This window comes from Rhincodon typus, chromosome 35 (genome assembly GCF_021869965.1).
Source record: "Rhincodon typus isolate 14 chromosome 35, sRhiTyp1.1, whole genome shotgun sequence".
NCBI classification, from domain to species: Eukaryota; Metazoa; Chordata; class Chondrichthyes; order Orectolobiformes; family Rhincodontidae; genus Rhincodon; species Rhincodon typus.
In genome coordinates, this window is record NC_063366.1 from 15,404,562 (window position 1) to 15,418,830 (window position 14,269).

Sequence of the window (14,269 nt, forward strand, 5' to 3'; positions counted from 1 at the left end):
CTCCTCCCTCACCCCCATCCCAGGCCCCAAGAAGACTTTCCACATCAAGCAGATGTTCACCTGCACATCTGCTAATGTGGTATACTGCATCAGCTGTACCCATTGTGGCCTCCTCTACATCGGGGAAACCAAGCGGAGGCTCGGGGACCGCTTTGCAGAACACCTACGCTTGGTTCGTAATAAACAACTGCACCTCCCAGTTGCGAACCATTTCAACTCCCCCTCCCATTCCTCAGACGACATGTCCATCCTGGGCCTCCTGCAGTGCCACAACGATGCTACCCGAAAGTTGCAGGAACAGCAACTCATATTCCGCTTGGGAACCCTGCAGCCCAATGGTATCAATGTGGATTTCACAAGCTTCAAAATCTCCCCTCCCCCTACCGCATCCCAAAACCAGCCCAGCTCGTCCCCGCCTCCCTAACCTGTTCTTCCTCCCACCTATCCCCTCCTCCCACCTCAAGCCGCACCCCCATTTCCTACCTACTAACCTCATCCTGCCCCCTTGACCTGCCCGTCCTCCCTGGACTGACGTATCTCCTCCCTACCTCCCCACCTACACTCACCTTTACTGGCTCCATCCCCGCCTGTTTGACCTGTCTGTCTCCTCTCCACCTATGTTCTCCTCTATCCATCTTCTATCCGCCTGCCCCTCTCTCCCTACTTATTTCAGAACCCCCTTCCCCTCCCCCATTTCTGATGAAGGGTCTAGGCCCGAAACATCAGCCTTCCTGCTCCTATGATGCTGCTTGGCCTGCTGTGTTCATCCAGCTCTACACCTTGTTATCTCAGATTTTCCAGCATCTGCAGGTCCTACTATCTCTGATACACTATGAAGGGAGTGTATTTTTTCCCTAAGGGTGATTAGAACCAGGGGCACATTTTAAAAGTAAAGTATCTGCCATTTAATGTGGAACTGAGGGAATTACTTTTCTGAGCGTTGAGAGTCTCTGGAAGTCACAACAGAATGATAAAGATGGTGCTGTTAAATATTTGAAGGCAGATTCTTGACTGGCAAGGGGGTCAAAGTGTATCTGGATAGGCGAGAACATGGAGTTGAGGCTATCATCAGATCAACACGATGTTATCAAATGAAGAGAACAGGCTAGAGGGGCCGAACGACCACCTCCTGCTCCTAAATCATATGTTCATTTGTGTGATCAGAGAAACAGCAATTCTGAGGGCAATGTTTTTTGAAACCATTTAAACTAGCAGGTGATATGGAAGGGAAAGCCAAGGAGATTGAACATATCTATTTACGGACTTAATGATGCATCAAGAGCATTGTATTTCTCAATTAGATTGGTCTTGTTGAAAGTGCAATGAACAGATTTCCACGTATCACTGAGAAATCAGCCAGCAGCTTTATGATATGTGTCACTGACTTTGTTTTGGAGGGTTGTGTGGAATTTGAGCAAGGTGCAATAGGTGAAATAAAAGGGATATTTTAGATTGGAAGTCAGGTTTTGAGGACTTCTAACTTTTAACTATGTCAGATTAATCAGAAGAAAATGGTAGTGTTCCTACTTCTGGGTCAGAAGGCGTGCGTTTAAGTGCCAGTTAAGGATATATTGATCATGGAGGTGTATCATCCAAACAGGTTAATTTAAGAATAATCATACAATGGAGATGAACATTGTCTTAAGCAGAACCTTGTTCAATAAAAGACTGAGGCTGTACAAGGGCTGAGTGTATGCAGCTGCAGCCCCAGAGGGACTATTCAATTTGAAGGACATCCCTGTGGTTCTGACCCTGGCCAAGGTGCGCATTCACAGGTCTAGTCAATGGATTACAGTGGGGGCTATTAGCCCTGATAGACTGCTCGTGGCAGTCCTGTGCAACCAAAGGTTAAGTAGGTTCACAGACTCCTCCAGGCTACTTTTGAGGAGCCTGTGTTGCGTTTATGCACAGACTGTAGTCCCTCTTTTGTTACTCTGATCTGGGGTACCGAATAAAGTCTACCTGAGAGTTAAGATTTCTGATTAAAAGTTCTGGCTGAATATGATTGGGCCATTATTGATTCACTCCTCATGCTGGGAGGGGGGGTGGAATTGGTGTTCCCAAGTCTGTTTCTCACATTCCATGATGAGTGCAAGACAGAAAGTTTCAACTTAGTGCCTTCTTTTAGCAATATTTCTGTTCTGTCCTATCAAGCAATTACAAATGGTTTACAGCAAATTTCCACAATTAGGTGATGTGTCCAGGTACTGGGGTGTCAATTGACCAGAATGTAAGGAAACTGCACCTCCCCCACTTTGTTTTACTTTTGAAATGTGATATAATAAGAAGCTACAACATTTCTCAGTGGATTTACGTTAAGCCACATTTGGAATACTGTGTGCAGTTCTGGTCTCCCTGCTATAGGAAGGGTATTGTGAAATTTGAAAGGGTTCAGTAAAGATTTGCCAGGATGTTGTCAGGGTTGGAGCATTTAACTGGCTGAGTGTGCTGGGGCTGTTTTCTCTGGAGCATCAGAGGCTGAGGGGTGGCCTTCTAGAAGTTTTTAAAATCATGAGGGGCGTGGATAGGATAAATAGACAAGGCCTTTTCCCCAAAGTAGAGGAGTCCAAAACTAGAGGGCACAGGTTTAAGGTGAGAGGGGTAAAATTTAAAAGGGACCTAAGGGGCAACTTTTTCACACAGAGGGTGGTACGTGTATGGAATGATCTGTCAGAGGAAGTGGTGGAGGCTGGTACAATAACACCATTTAAAAGGCATCTGGATGGGTATATGAATAAAAGGGTTGAGAGGGATATGGACCAAATGCTGGCAAATTGGACTAGATTTATTTAAGATATCTGGTTGGCATGGAAGAGTTGGACTGAAGGGTTTGTTTCTGTGCTGTATATCTCTAGGATTCTAAGGTACTGTATGTAATGTAATGTAATAATAATAATGTACTGCCTGGAAATGTGTGGAGGCAAGTTCAGTTGAGGCATTCAGGGGAGCAATGAACGTTTATTGGAATACTAAAGGTTTACAGGGATATGATGAAAAAGCAGGAGATTGTCACGAGAAGTAGAAGTGGTGCAGGCATGATGGGCCAAATGACCTCCTTCTATGATTCTGCCTTACCATAAGGTGTAGGAGCAGAAGCAGGCCATTTGGCCCAATAAGGCTGCTCTGCCATTCAGTGGCATCATGGCTGATCTGCTGTCCTTGTTAGAAAGGAATATCTTCAATTGTTTCAGATTTATAACATCTTTGCCAGTGAATATGTGACCATGCTGCTATTATGAAGTCCAGAAAAGACTCCCATATCTCATTCCAGCATTTCCAATTGCTCTAAACATCAGACTTTGCATAGTGATACCTTGCTGTGTACACGTTAGCAGTTGATTTTCCTACATAACGGCAGAGGCTGTATTTCTTTGATTGTAAAGTGCTTTGTGAATCTCTGGAGTTGAAAGATACTGAATAAGCGGAAGTGGGTTGGTTAAAGAGAAAAGCTCTTGTGTTTTTGTCTTTCTCCAGATCCTCTCCCCACACCCACCATTTCCAGTAACTACAGCCTCGAGCACCACACAGTGATGCTGAACTGTGTGGTGCAGAGGGGGAAGGCCCATTCTGTTCAGTGGACCAAAGGGCGACTGGCACTCCCGGCTCATGAACGTCATTGGATGTCGGAGGACAACAGAACTTTATTCATTTGGAACGCTCGGAAGTCGGACTCTGGTTATTATACGTGCACTGTTGTAAACCCAGTCGGCCAAAACAACACCACCTACCAACTATCCATTAAGAGTAAGTGTGTCAAGCTTACATGAAATTGTGGTGTCTACAGCACATGAAGTAGCCATTTTTGCCTTTACTCTTCATCTAACCTAATCATTGTATCTTCATGTACAATATCCTAACTCACAAACATCAGTGTTCCTGAGCCACAACTGTGATTGGAGTCTTTCTGCATTAAGAGGACACTGCACTTATTTGAAATGGCCACAGGATGTTTTACAAATCTCTATAAATTTATAATTGATAAAAGGTATTGCTTTCTGTAAAGATTTAATCAAAAAGACAATTTTTTTCATTTTATTTTGTAGGTTATGGACCTAATTCCAGAGGTCAATTTGCGTTGGTTCCAGCCATTGTTGTGTGTTTGGCCATGCTCCTAGGAGTAATTGCATGGTGAGTATTTGGTAATTCAGTTGGGATGAAAGGTGGGAATTGTCAGAAATTCAACACAGAAACATGTGTAAGGAAGAAAGATTATCTTACAAGAAATAAGTGAGATAGAAAGGAAAAGTAATTTGCAGAATATTTTTTAAATGCTAAAAGATTGGATGGCCTTATACTTGAATTCCAGGAAATTAACGTAAGTGCAGAAATAACTCAGGAAGATAAATGGTATGTTAACCTGGAATACCATGAGATTCATAGTTATAAAATGATAGTGGCTTCAGTACGGAAAAGTAATTTATCCCATGCTGGTTCTCCACAACAGTAATTCAGTTAGTTCCACTTCGTTATAATCTGGAACATTGATTCATTTGTGTGTTTAACTAATCTCCTTTTGAAAACTAATGATTGAGTACTAATCAACGAACCCTACAGGCAATCCATTCCAAATTATAGCCACACATTGAGTAAAATGCAGTTTGCATGTTGCCATTTTATTTGCCAATTGCCTTAAAGTTTCTTGAGCCATCCAGGAACAGAAATAGTTTCTCCCGTTTTGCTCTGTCTAGACCTGTCTTTTAAATATCTCTATCAAATCGCACCCAAATCTCCACTTTGGTGTAAGAATAACTCCATTTCTGCAAATTGCCAGTAAAACCAAAATCCTCATTCCTGAAATATTTTCTTCACTCAGTCTAAAACCTTCACTACCTTCTTTCTAAAGAAAGGTGCCCGGAGTTTAGTGCAATATTCTAGTTACGCTTAAACATTTTCTAAAATAAAGTTCCAGCCTGCCTTCCTTTTGTAATTTATGCCTCTATTTATAAAACCTCACTTTAGCCACTTTCTCAACAATCTTTAATGATTGGTACACATGTACCCCACCCTCCAGGGTCTCATTGTTCCTGCACATCATTTAGAACTCCAGTCTTTGGTTTACATCTAATATTTTGGTTAGGGTATATCAAGTTACACTTCTCTGCATGAAATCTTATCTATCACGCATTTGTCTATTCCACCAGCCTTCATTTCTATTGCCATCTCTTACTTCCTATAGCTGTAACTATAAGTTTGTATCATCTGCAAATTGTGCCCTGTGCCCCTTTGGCTATTATTATTTACCGCTGGAAAACCACGGTCTTAAAACCCTTTTTAAACAAAAATGTGACGTTGCAATTTTTTTAACCCTCTGAAGCTATCAGTATATCTAAGCACTATTACATAATTATGCAGTACCTATGCAATTTCCATTCTTATTCCCTCAGTATCTCATCCAGGTCTGGTGTCATAACATTTAATATTAGCGGGTTGATCTAGTACCTCCAATTTGTCAATTTTTCACGCATTCAGTATTTCTGCTACCTCCTCTCTTACTGAGATAGTTTGTTTTTCACGACACCATCATTAAATGGATTCAAACTAAATAAATTTTTAGATTTGATGACAGGCGTTAACAATGTAGTAGTTGCAATCAGGTGTTTTTTCCTCTAGAGGTGGCGTACTTAATCCCTGATACAGCTCACTAGGAACATGACTCCTGTTCCTCAATACCAAACACCCCTCACCAGTCCACCCCCTGAAGAACAAGCAGAGGGAGGGTCACGTTGGCTCAGTTGTTAGCATTGCTGCCTCACAGCACCACGGACCCAGGTTCGAATCCTCCCTGGAGTGACTGTGTGGAGTTTGTTCATTCTGACCATGTCTGCGTGCTCTGGTTTCCTCCCACAGTCCGAGGATGTGCGGGTTAGGTGAATTGGCAGGTGCTAAGGTGCCTGCAATAACCAGGGATGTAGAAATACGGGGTTACTGAGATAAGGTGGTATGCTGTTCGGAGAGTTGGTGTGAGCTCGATGGGCTGAATGGCCTGCTTCCGCGCTGTAGGATCCTATGTCACGGAGAGGTCAGATACTGTCCCTTCTCCAGCTACACCCCGGTCTGTTCCCAAGTCTACATAATTGTCATGCTGGGCCCACAGCACCTTGAGAACTAGGGCAGAAAGCTACACAGCTGAGGAATGACAATTCACAGAACGCGCTCTATTACTAACTTTTTTTTTTCCCCACGAACGTTGAGTCGTGACTGTCGGATGCGCGGGGGAAACTGAAGATGTGAGAGAATCTGCAACCTCTCAATCTCCGTCCTTAAACTACTGCTCCATCTGAGCGGAGATTTGACATAATTCCGGAAGCTTACCTAACAGATGTTTGCCCCACAGCTGTCACAGGAGCGGAATTCCCAGCAGAGCCGAATGAGGCAGACTGTTATTTCTCATGCTGAAGTGGAAGTTTTTGTTTTAGGTTTACCGTGGAGGTGACCAGATGAGCTCGATCGTCTCTGAGACCTTTTTAGAATTTAAAAAAAAATCTGCTGCTTTTACGTTACTATGGAAATGTTGAGATCTGTCACTCTTGGAAATTAAAAAAGAGTCCCTCCGTTCCCAAGAACTGCTGCATTTATGAAGGTCATTTAAGACCATCGCCTCCAGGGCAAGTAGGGAGGGATGTGTAATAAATGCTGACCCACACGGTGCAGCCCACCTCCTATAGACAGTTTCAAACAATCTGGTCTGCTGGGTTAAGACACACGGCTGGAGCAGGTCGATTTGAACCCAGGGCTACCCTGGTCCCGCGGTTCGTAAAAACAAAACGCTGTTCCAACAGACGCCAGCGCCGCGGTTATCCACATCTCGGACACGCACTGGTTCAAGGTTGCACTGATTCTACGTCAAGAGTTAACCTCAGGGAGGGTTTCCATGAGAGAATATTCATGGGGGCTGGGGTAGGGTGGGAGGATTCTCCGGGAACACCCTAAACTTGAGGGCAAGAGTTCCCATGTAAATCCCATCAAATGCTACTCACGTGCCAGTGTGTGAAGTGAGGAACGGGGATAAATTGAGGACGAAATATAGTCGATTGCATGGTCTAAATTTATTACAACGTCAGTCTGGCAGTGTCTGAGTATTTTCTGAAGTTGTTCGATCCCAACAGCTCTTGAAATGATTAGAATTTTACGACATCCCCGGGACACCCGCGTCTCCAGGTGAAGCTTATGTCATTTTGTCCCAATGTCTCTGGCCCGAACAGCAGAACACACAGGCTCCAGGCACACGGAGCTCTCTGCTATTCCTCGGCCGTTTAGCGGGTGGGGGCCTGTAACAGGAACGTTCACGGTTCAAAGCGGACTGGCATCATTCCTTACCAATTCCCTCGGGAACACACCGCTTGCTTCCCAGGCGGCAGCAGAGTGCAGATCCGTAATGTCTCTCCACAAGCAAAGAGCAGCCAGATTACGGCAGATTGTAAACTCTTGCCTGTCTGGTTGTGGTCTGATAAAGTCACATTCCCTTTAGTAGCTCTGTCCACAGCATCTGTATAAACTGCCGTCGCATACACACCACTGTCACTGGCCTGTAAATCCCGCAGACACAATGATCCAGGTTCTGAATCGAGGTGAGCTCGATAAGACTATAAGGCATAGGAGCCGAAATTAGGCCATTCGGCCCATCGAGTCTGCTCCGCCAATCAATCATGGCTAAGTTTCTCAACCCCATTCTCCCGCTTTCTCCCTGTAACTTTTGATTCCCTGCAACAATCAAAAAGCTATCCATCTCTGTCTTAAATATACTCAATGACCTGGCCTCCACAGCCTTCTGTGGCAATGAATTCCATAGATTCACCACTCTCAGGCTGAAAACGTTTCTCCTTACCTCCGATATAAAGGTTCTTGCCTTTACTCTAAGGCTGTGCCCTCGGGTCCTAATCTCTCCTCCTAGTGGAAATATCTTCCAATGTACACTCTGTCCAGGCCATTCAGTATTCTGTAAGTTTCAATTAGATTCCCCCCTCATTCTTTTAAACTCCATCCAATATAGATCCAGAGTCCTCAAACATTCCTCATATGTTACACTTTTCATTCCTGGGACCATTCTGGTGAGCCTCCTCCAAATCTGCTTCAGGGCCAGTACATCCTTCCTGAAGTATGGGGCCCAAAATTGCTCACAATATGCTAAATGTGGTCTGATCAAAGCCTTACAAAGCCTCAGAAGTGCATCCCTGCTTTTATATTCTAGTCCTCTTGAAATAAATGCCAACATTGTATTTGCTTTCCCAACTACCAACTCAACCTGCAAGTTTACCTTAAGAGAATGCTGAACTAAGACTCCCAAGTCCCTTTGCACTTCAGAGTTATGAGTGGTGTACCACAAGGATCTGTTCTGGGTTCTCTTCTATTTGTGATTTTTTGTAAATGATTTGGATGTAGGAGTGGAAGGGTGGATTAGTAAATTCGCGGATGATACGAAGGTGGGTCGAGTTGTGGATAGTGCGGAGGGCTGTTCTAGATTACAAAGGGACATTGATAGTTTGCAGAGTTGGGCGGAGAAGTGGCAGATGGAGTTTAGCACTGAAAAGTGTGAGGTGATTCATTTTGGAAGGACAAATTTGAAAGCAGAATACAGGGTTAACGGAAAGATTCTTGGCAGTGTGGAGAAGCAGAGGGATCTTGGGGTTCATGTCCACAGTTCCCTGAAAGCTGCCACCCAGGTGGAGAGAGTTGTTAAGAAGATGTATGGTGTGTTAGCTTTCATTAATAGAGGGATTGAGTTCAAGAGCCGTGAAGTTATGCTTCAGCTGTACAAAACCCTGTTTCGGCCGCATCTGGAGTACTGTGTCCAGTTCTCCTCATTACAGGAAGGATGGGTAAGTGTTGGAAAAGATGCAGAGGAGATTTACCAGAATGTTGCCTGGAATGGAGGGAAGGTCTTACAAGGAAAGGTTGAGAGAAGTAAGGTTTTTCTCTTTAGAACGACGAAGGATGAGAGGTGACTTGATAGAGGTGTACAAAATAATCAGACGTATAGATAGAGTGGACAGCCAGAGACTTTTACCTAGGGTGGAGGTAGGTATTATGAGGGGGCATAGTTACAAAGTGAGTGGAGGTAGATATAGGGGAGACATCAGAGGTAGGTTCTTTCTTCAGAAAGTGGTCGGGGCGTGGAATGCATTGCCGGAGAGGGTAGTGGAGTCGGCCTCATTAGGGGCATTTAAGCGGCTATTAGACAGGCATATGGATGATAGTATAAGGTAGGGGTGGAGGTTAGATAGACCTTAGGTTTCGGGTAAAAGTTCAGCACAACATCGTGGGCCGAAGGGCCTGTACTGTGCTGTACTGTTCTATGGATCCTTAAAGTGGAGGAGGGTGTGCGTGTGGATTAGGAGACAGAGAGACTGAAAGATTGGTTCACTGTCCCGTACACTTCTTTCTGAGGGACAGTCAGGGAAATAGCACCGCTTCCAGAGGCTGTAATAAGATCAAACACAACATCAGTATCGGAAAGGAATGGGCAGTTTATAATTCCTGATCAAGTTCTCCACACGGGGCGGAGCAGGTAGGGGAATTGTTTGAAATTGCGTAACGCTGTGAGCAGCAGCGGGAAGGTTAACATGAACACAACAGCCGGTTAACATCAAATTAGAAAACCGTGCAAAACACAGGGAGGCCGTTCGGCCCATGCTGCTAGAAGGCGCCGTGTGTAGTTGGTCCCCACTAGTCCCAATCTCCCGCTCTGTTCCTCCTTATGTCATGTTTAATCTTGATTCCGTTCCACAATGCAAGTGTCTGCTGGCTTTGCTTCAACAGCGATCCTTTATAAATTGAATTAGGAACATGGGACACTTTAATAATTTCATAAATCCTACAAAAACGAAATCTGGGAGAATGGCCCAGGAGAAGTCGAGGAGAATAGCATCGGTGTATCTAACGGGCTGGATAAGGGGATGACCCTTATATAAAGGACCTTTAGATAAAGTGAATATGTGGCGGGGCCTGAAATATCGTTTCGACATTTCCGAGCCAACCTTTTTTTTTTAAAATCCTATTTTCTAGTCACCGTGTTCGGAGATGTTATAACACAGTTTGAACCCGAGGTCATCTACTCCAGAGGTAGGGACACCACCACTTAACGGAGACGGCAAAAGCCCCGGAACAGAAAGAGAAGCTGTGTTGTCCGGCACACGGTTAACTCCGGTTACCAGCGCCTGAATATGACAGCAACAGGAACTGGCTCAGATGAGAATCTCCTTCTGAAATTGGGCAGGATTGGAATGTGCAGTTGAAGTGAACAGGGCGACGTGGCTAAATTATTTCGCAAACAATTCAACATTTAAAAATCAATCGTCGTTAACAAAGGAGTGTGAAAATCAAGCCAGCCCGAATGATAAATTTAATCTTTAACCTGAACATTTTGCATAAAACACGCAAATGGAGATTTTTGAGGTCTGATTCAAAGGTTATAGAGTCATGCAGCACGGAAACAGACCCTTCGGTCCAACCAGTCCATGCCGACCATAAGCCCAAACTTAACTAGTCCCGCCTACCTGCATTTGGCACACATCCCTCCTAATCTTCCCTATTCACATACTTATCCAAATGACTTTTCAACTTTGTAACTGTACCCGCATCCATCACTTCCTCTAAACGTTCATTCCACACACAAGCCACTCTGTGTAAAACAGTTGCCCTTTATGTTTGTTTTTTAAATCTTTCTCCTCTCACCTTAAAAATGCCCCCCAGTTTTGAAATCCACCCCACCCCCCCAGAGGGAAAATACACCTACCATTCCCCTTATCTCATGATTTTACAAACTTCTATAACGTCAATGCCAATCTCCTACACTCCAGTGAAAAAAGGTCACAGCCTCTCCTTGTAACTCAAACCCTCCATTACCGGCAACATTCTGGTAAATCTTTTCTGAACCCTGTCCGGCTTAATAATATACTACCTATAATAGGGTGACCAGAATGGGACACAGTACTCCAGAAGAGTCCTCACCAATATCCTGTAAAACCTCATCATGAACTCTGATATCAATGTTGAAGGCAAGCATGCTGATCACCTTCTTAACCACCCTGTCTATATGTGACACAAATTTTGAAGAACTATGTATCTGAACCTTGAGGTGTCTTGTTCTACAACCCTACCCAAGACCTACCATTAACTTATAAATTCTGTCCTCGTTTGTTTTACCAAAATGCAATACCTAGCATTTATCCAAATTAAATTCAATCTGGTACTTCTCAGTCCATTGATTCAATTGATCAAGATATCTTTGTAATCTTAGATAACCTTCTTCACTGTACACTATACCACCAATTTTGGTGGCATACGCAAACTTATGAGCCAAGTATTCGATATTCTCATCTAAATCATTTATATATATGACAACAAAAATGCACTCAACACTGATCCCTGAGGAACAGCGCTGTGAATAAGCCTCCAGGCCAGAAAACAACTCTCCACATCACGCTCTATCTTCTGCCATTATGTCAAGTTTGTATCCAATTGGCAAGCTCAACCTGAATCCCATGTACTAATTAGTCCACCGTGTGGAACCTTGCCAAAGGCTTTACTAAAGCTCAAGTAAACCACGTCTACTGGTCTGCCATCATCCTTCTACTTGGTTACACAATTTCCCTCACACAAAACCATGCTGATTATCCTTAATCATTCCTTGCCTCTCCAAATGCCGATAAATTCTACCTTTCAGAGTCACCTCCAATAACTTACTCACCACTAAAGTCAGACTTACAGGTCTGTAGTTGCCAGCCTTCTAATTGCATCCCTTCTGAAGGAAGGGCACAGCATTAGACACTCACCAGTAATCCAGCATCTCACTTCATAGTTATAGGTGATACAAATATTTTGACAATGGGCCCTGCAATTCATTGCCTAACCTCCCACAATTTTCTGGCATACACTAGATCAGGTCCCAGAGATTTGTCTACCTTTATATTTTCTAAGGCCGCCAGCAATTCCTCTTCTGTAATGTGAACTGTTTTCAAAACATCAATATTTATTTCCCTGCGTTCTCTAGCCTCCATTTCTTCTTCCACAATAAACACTGATGTGAAATATTCATTACTATCTATCCTTCTCTGAGGTTGAACACAAAGATAACTTCTTTGATCTTTAAGGGGCCCTATCTCTCTAGTTGCTTTCTTGCGCTTAATATATTTGTAGAATCTCTTTGAATGATCTTTCACCTTAACTGCCAAAGCTGCCTCATATCTCCTCTTTGACTTCTGGTGTCCCTCTTAAGAATGCCCATACACTCTTTATACTGTTCAAGAGATTCATTTAAACTGCCCATTTCTGAAGAAGGATCCCGACCGAAACGTCAGCTTTCCTGTTCCTCTGATGCTGCCTGGCCTGCTGTGTCCCTCCAGCTCCACACTGTGTTATCTCATTTAAACCCAGTTGTCCATATCCATTATATATATTTTTTTTTAATTTTACTGGAACTCTACTATCTTCTGAACTCTTGTTATCACACTTTTGAAAGCCTCCCACTTACCAGAGTCCCTTTACCTGCAAACAGTCTACACCAATCAACTTCTGAAAGTTCTTGTCTCATATCATTAAATTTTGGCTTACTCCAATTAGGAACTTCGAATTTTTAAGGAAGGCTTAGCCTTTCCACAACAATTTTAAAACTAATAGAATTATGATTACTCTACCCAAAGTACTCACCTACTATCACTTCAGTCACTTGCCTGCCTTATTATCCAAGAGAAGATCAAGTTTTGCTCCTTCTCTAGTAGGAGTATTACGTATTGATAACGAAAATTTTCTTGAACACATTTAACAAATTCTTCACATTCCAAACCTTTTGCACTATGGTAGTACCAGTCAATGTTTGGAAAATTAAAATCATCTACTGTTGCAGCCTTATTATTCTCACATATGTCTCTACATACTTGCTCCTCAGTTTCCCTCTGATTGTTGGGGGCCTATAGTACAATCCAATCAAGGTGATCATTCCTTTCTTATTTCTAATTTCAATCTATCTATTTTCACAGAACGATTTTTCAGATATATCTTCTCTAATTAGAGCAGTAATGTTTTCCTTATTCAAAACGCTGTTCCCCCTCCTCTCTTGCCTCTCTTTCTATCCTCCCTGTAACATTTGAAATACGTGAGTGCACAGCTCCACTGTGACCTGGCTCTAATTCTCATCTCGTCTATCGTAAGCCTCAATGCTCTCTCGCCACTTCCACTTGCTCTATCGCTCCCTGCGCTCCTGTATCTCAACCTTCGTTGCCCTATCAAATCCTGCATCGCTCTATCGCCACTTCCACCGCTCTACCCCTACCTACACTACCGTACCTCAATCTTCACCTATCGCCACTTGCATCACTCTACCATCACTTCCGTAGCACTCTCGCTTCCAGAAGATCAGCGTATTCATTGAGCAATTCAAGCTGTAGTTAAAATTTCAAAGGGCTCTTTTTTTCCCCTGACCAGTAGCGAGAGGGCGCGGAATCGACCTATTCATAACAACAACGGCAGAATGGCACTACAAATTTTATAAACGGAGATTAAATCAAACCATTGCGGATGCTGGAGATCTGAAATAGAAAGGAAAAGTGCTGGAGAAACTCAGCAGGTTCGTCTGTGGAGAGAGAGACCAGAGTTCACGCTTAGAGTCGAATATGATCTTACAACCTGAGTTCAGTTTCACTTAACTGCATGTGAGTGAGTGACTGAAACTCCGCTCTCAATAAACACTGTCAAAAGTCTCGAAACTTCCAAAATGACCCCTTTAATGATAAATGTCAATGAATTTACCAGAAATGGACACAAAATAACTGATCAAAAGGCAGCGCTGATGAATTCAAAGAGAGGTTTATTTTTTTTTGCACATATTCCTGACATCAAGGCATCAATAACAAAAAAAGGGACAGCGATAACGGAATGTGATGGAGGCTCACGTTTTCCAAATGTCCAATAACAAAGCAAGCTCTGCACCCAAATAACAATAACCGTTAGGTTCGATGATCTGTGATCACACAGCATGTCCAAGTAGAGTAAGCAAGTGAGAGTCAGGTTAAAATGACACAATCATTGTTATAAAAGTGCAGATCAATATAACACCAACCTTCTCTCTTTCAAATACCGTCCAAAACAAAAAAAAAACAGACTGAGCTACTGCACTCTCAGGGTGGGACGGTGGCTCAGTGGTTCACACTGCTGTCTCACAGCACCAGGGAGCCGGCTTTGGTTCCAGCCTTTGTGTGGCAATTGCTCGCTCTCTCCGTTTCTGCTCTGGTTCTCCCCCGTAGTCCAAAGATGTGCAAGTTAGGTGGGTTAGTCG

The 14,269-nt window shown here is 43.4% G+C and overlaps 1 protein-coding gene across 5 annotated transcripts in view; it reads left to right on the forward strand.

The window, feature by feature from the left end:
• Positions 1 to 13,523, forward strand: part of LOC125486999 (carcinoembryonic antigen-related cell adhesion molecule 1-like) — a 24,457-nt gene extending 10,934 nt beyond the window's left edge. For 2 of the 5 annotated variants that reach the window (XM_048616745.1, XM_048616749.1), the window contains exons 3-5: positions 3,475 to 3,744; positions 4,044 to 4,128; positions 13,420 to 13,523. In XM_048616745.1, the coding sequence (XP_048472702.1) occupies positions 3,475 to 3,744; positions 4,044 to 4,128; positions 13,420 to 13,486 (422 nt within the window). In that variant the 3' untranslated portion in view covers positions 13,487 to 13,523. The other 3 variants (XM_048616748.1, XM_048616746.1, XM_048616747.1) reach the window with 3 other exon arrangements.
• Positions 13,524 to 14,269: the final 746 nt, after the last annotated feature.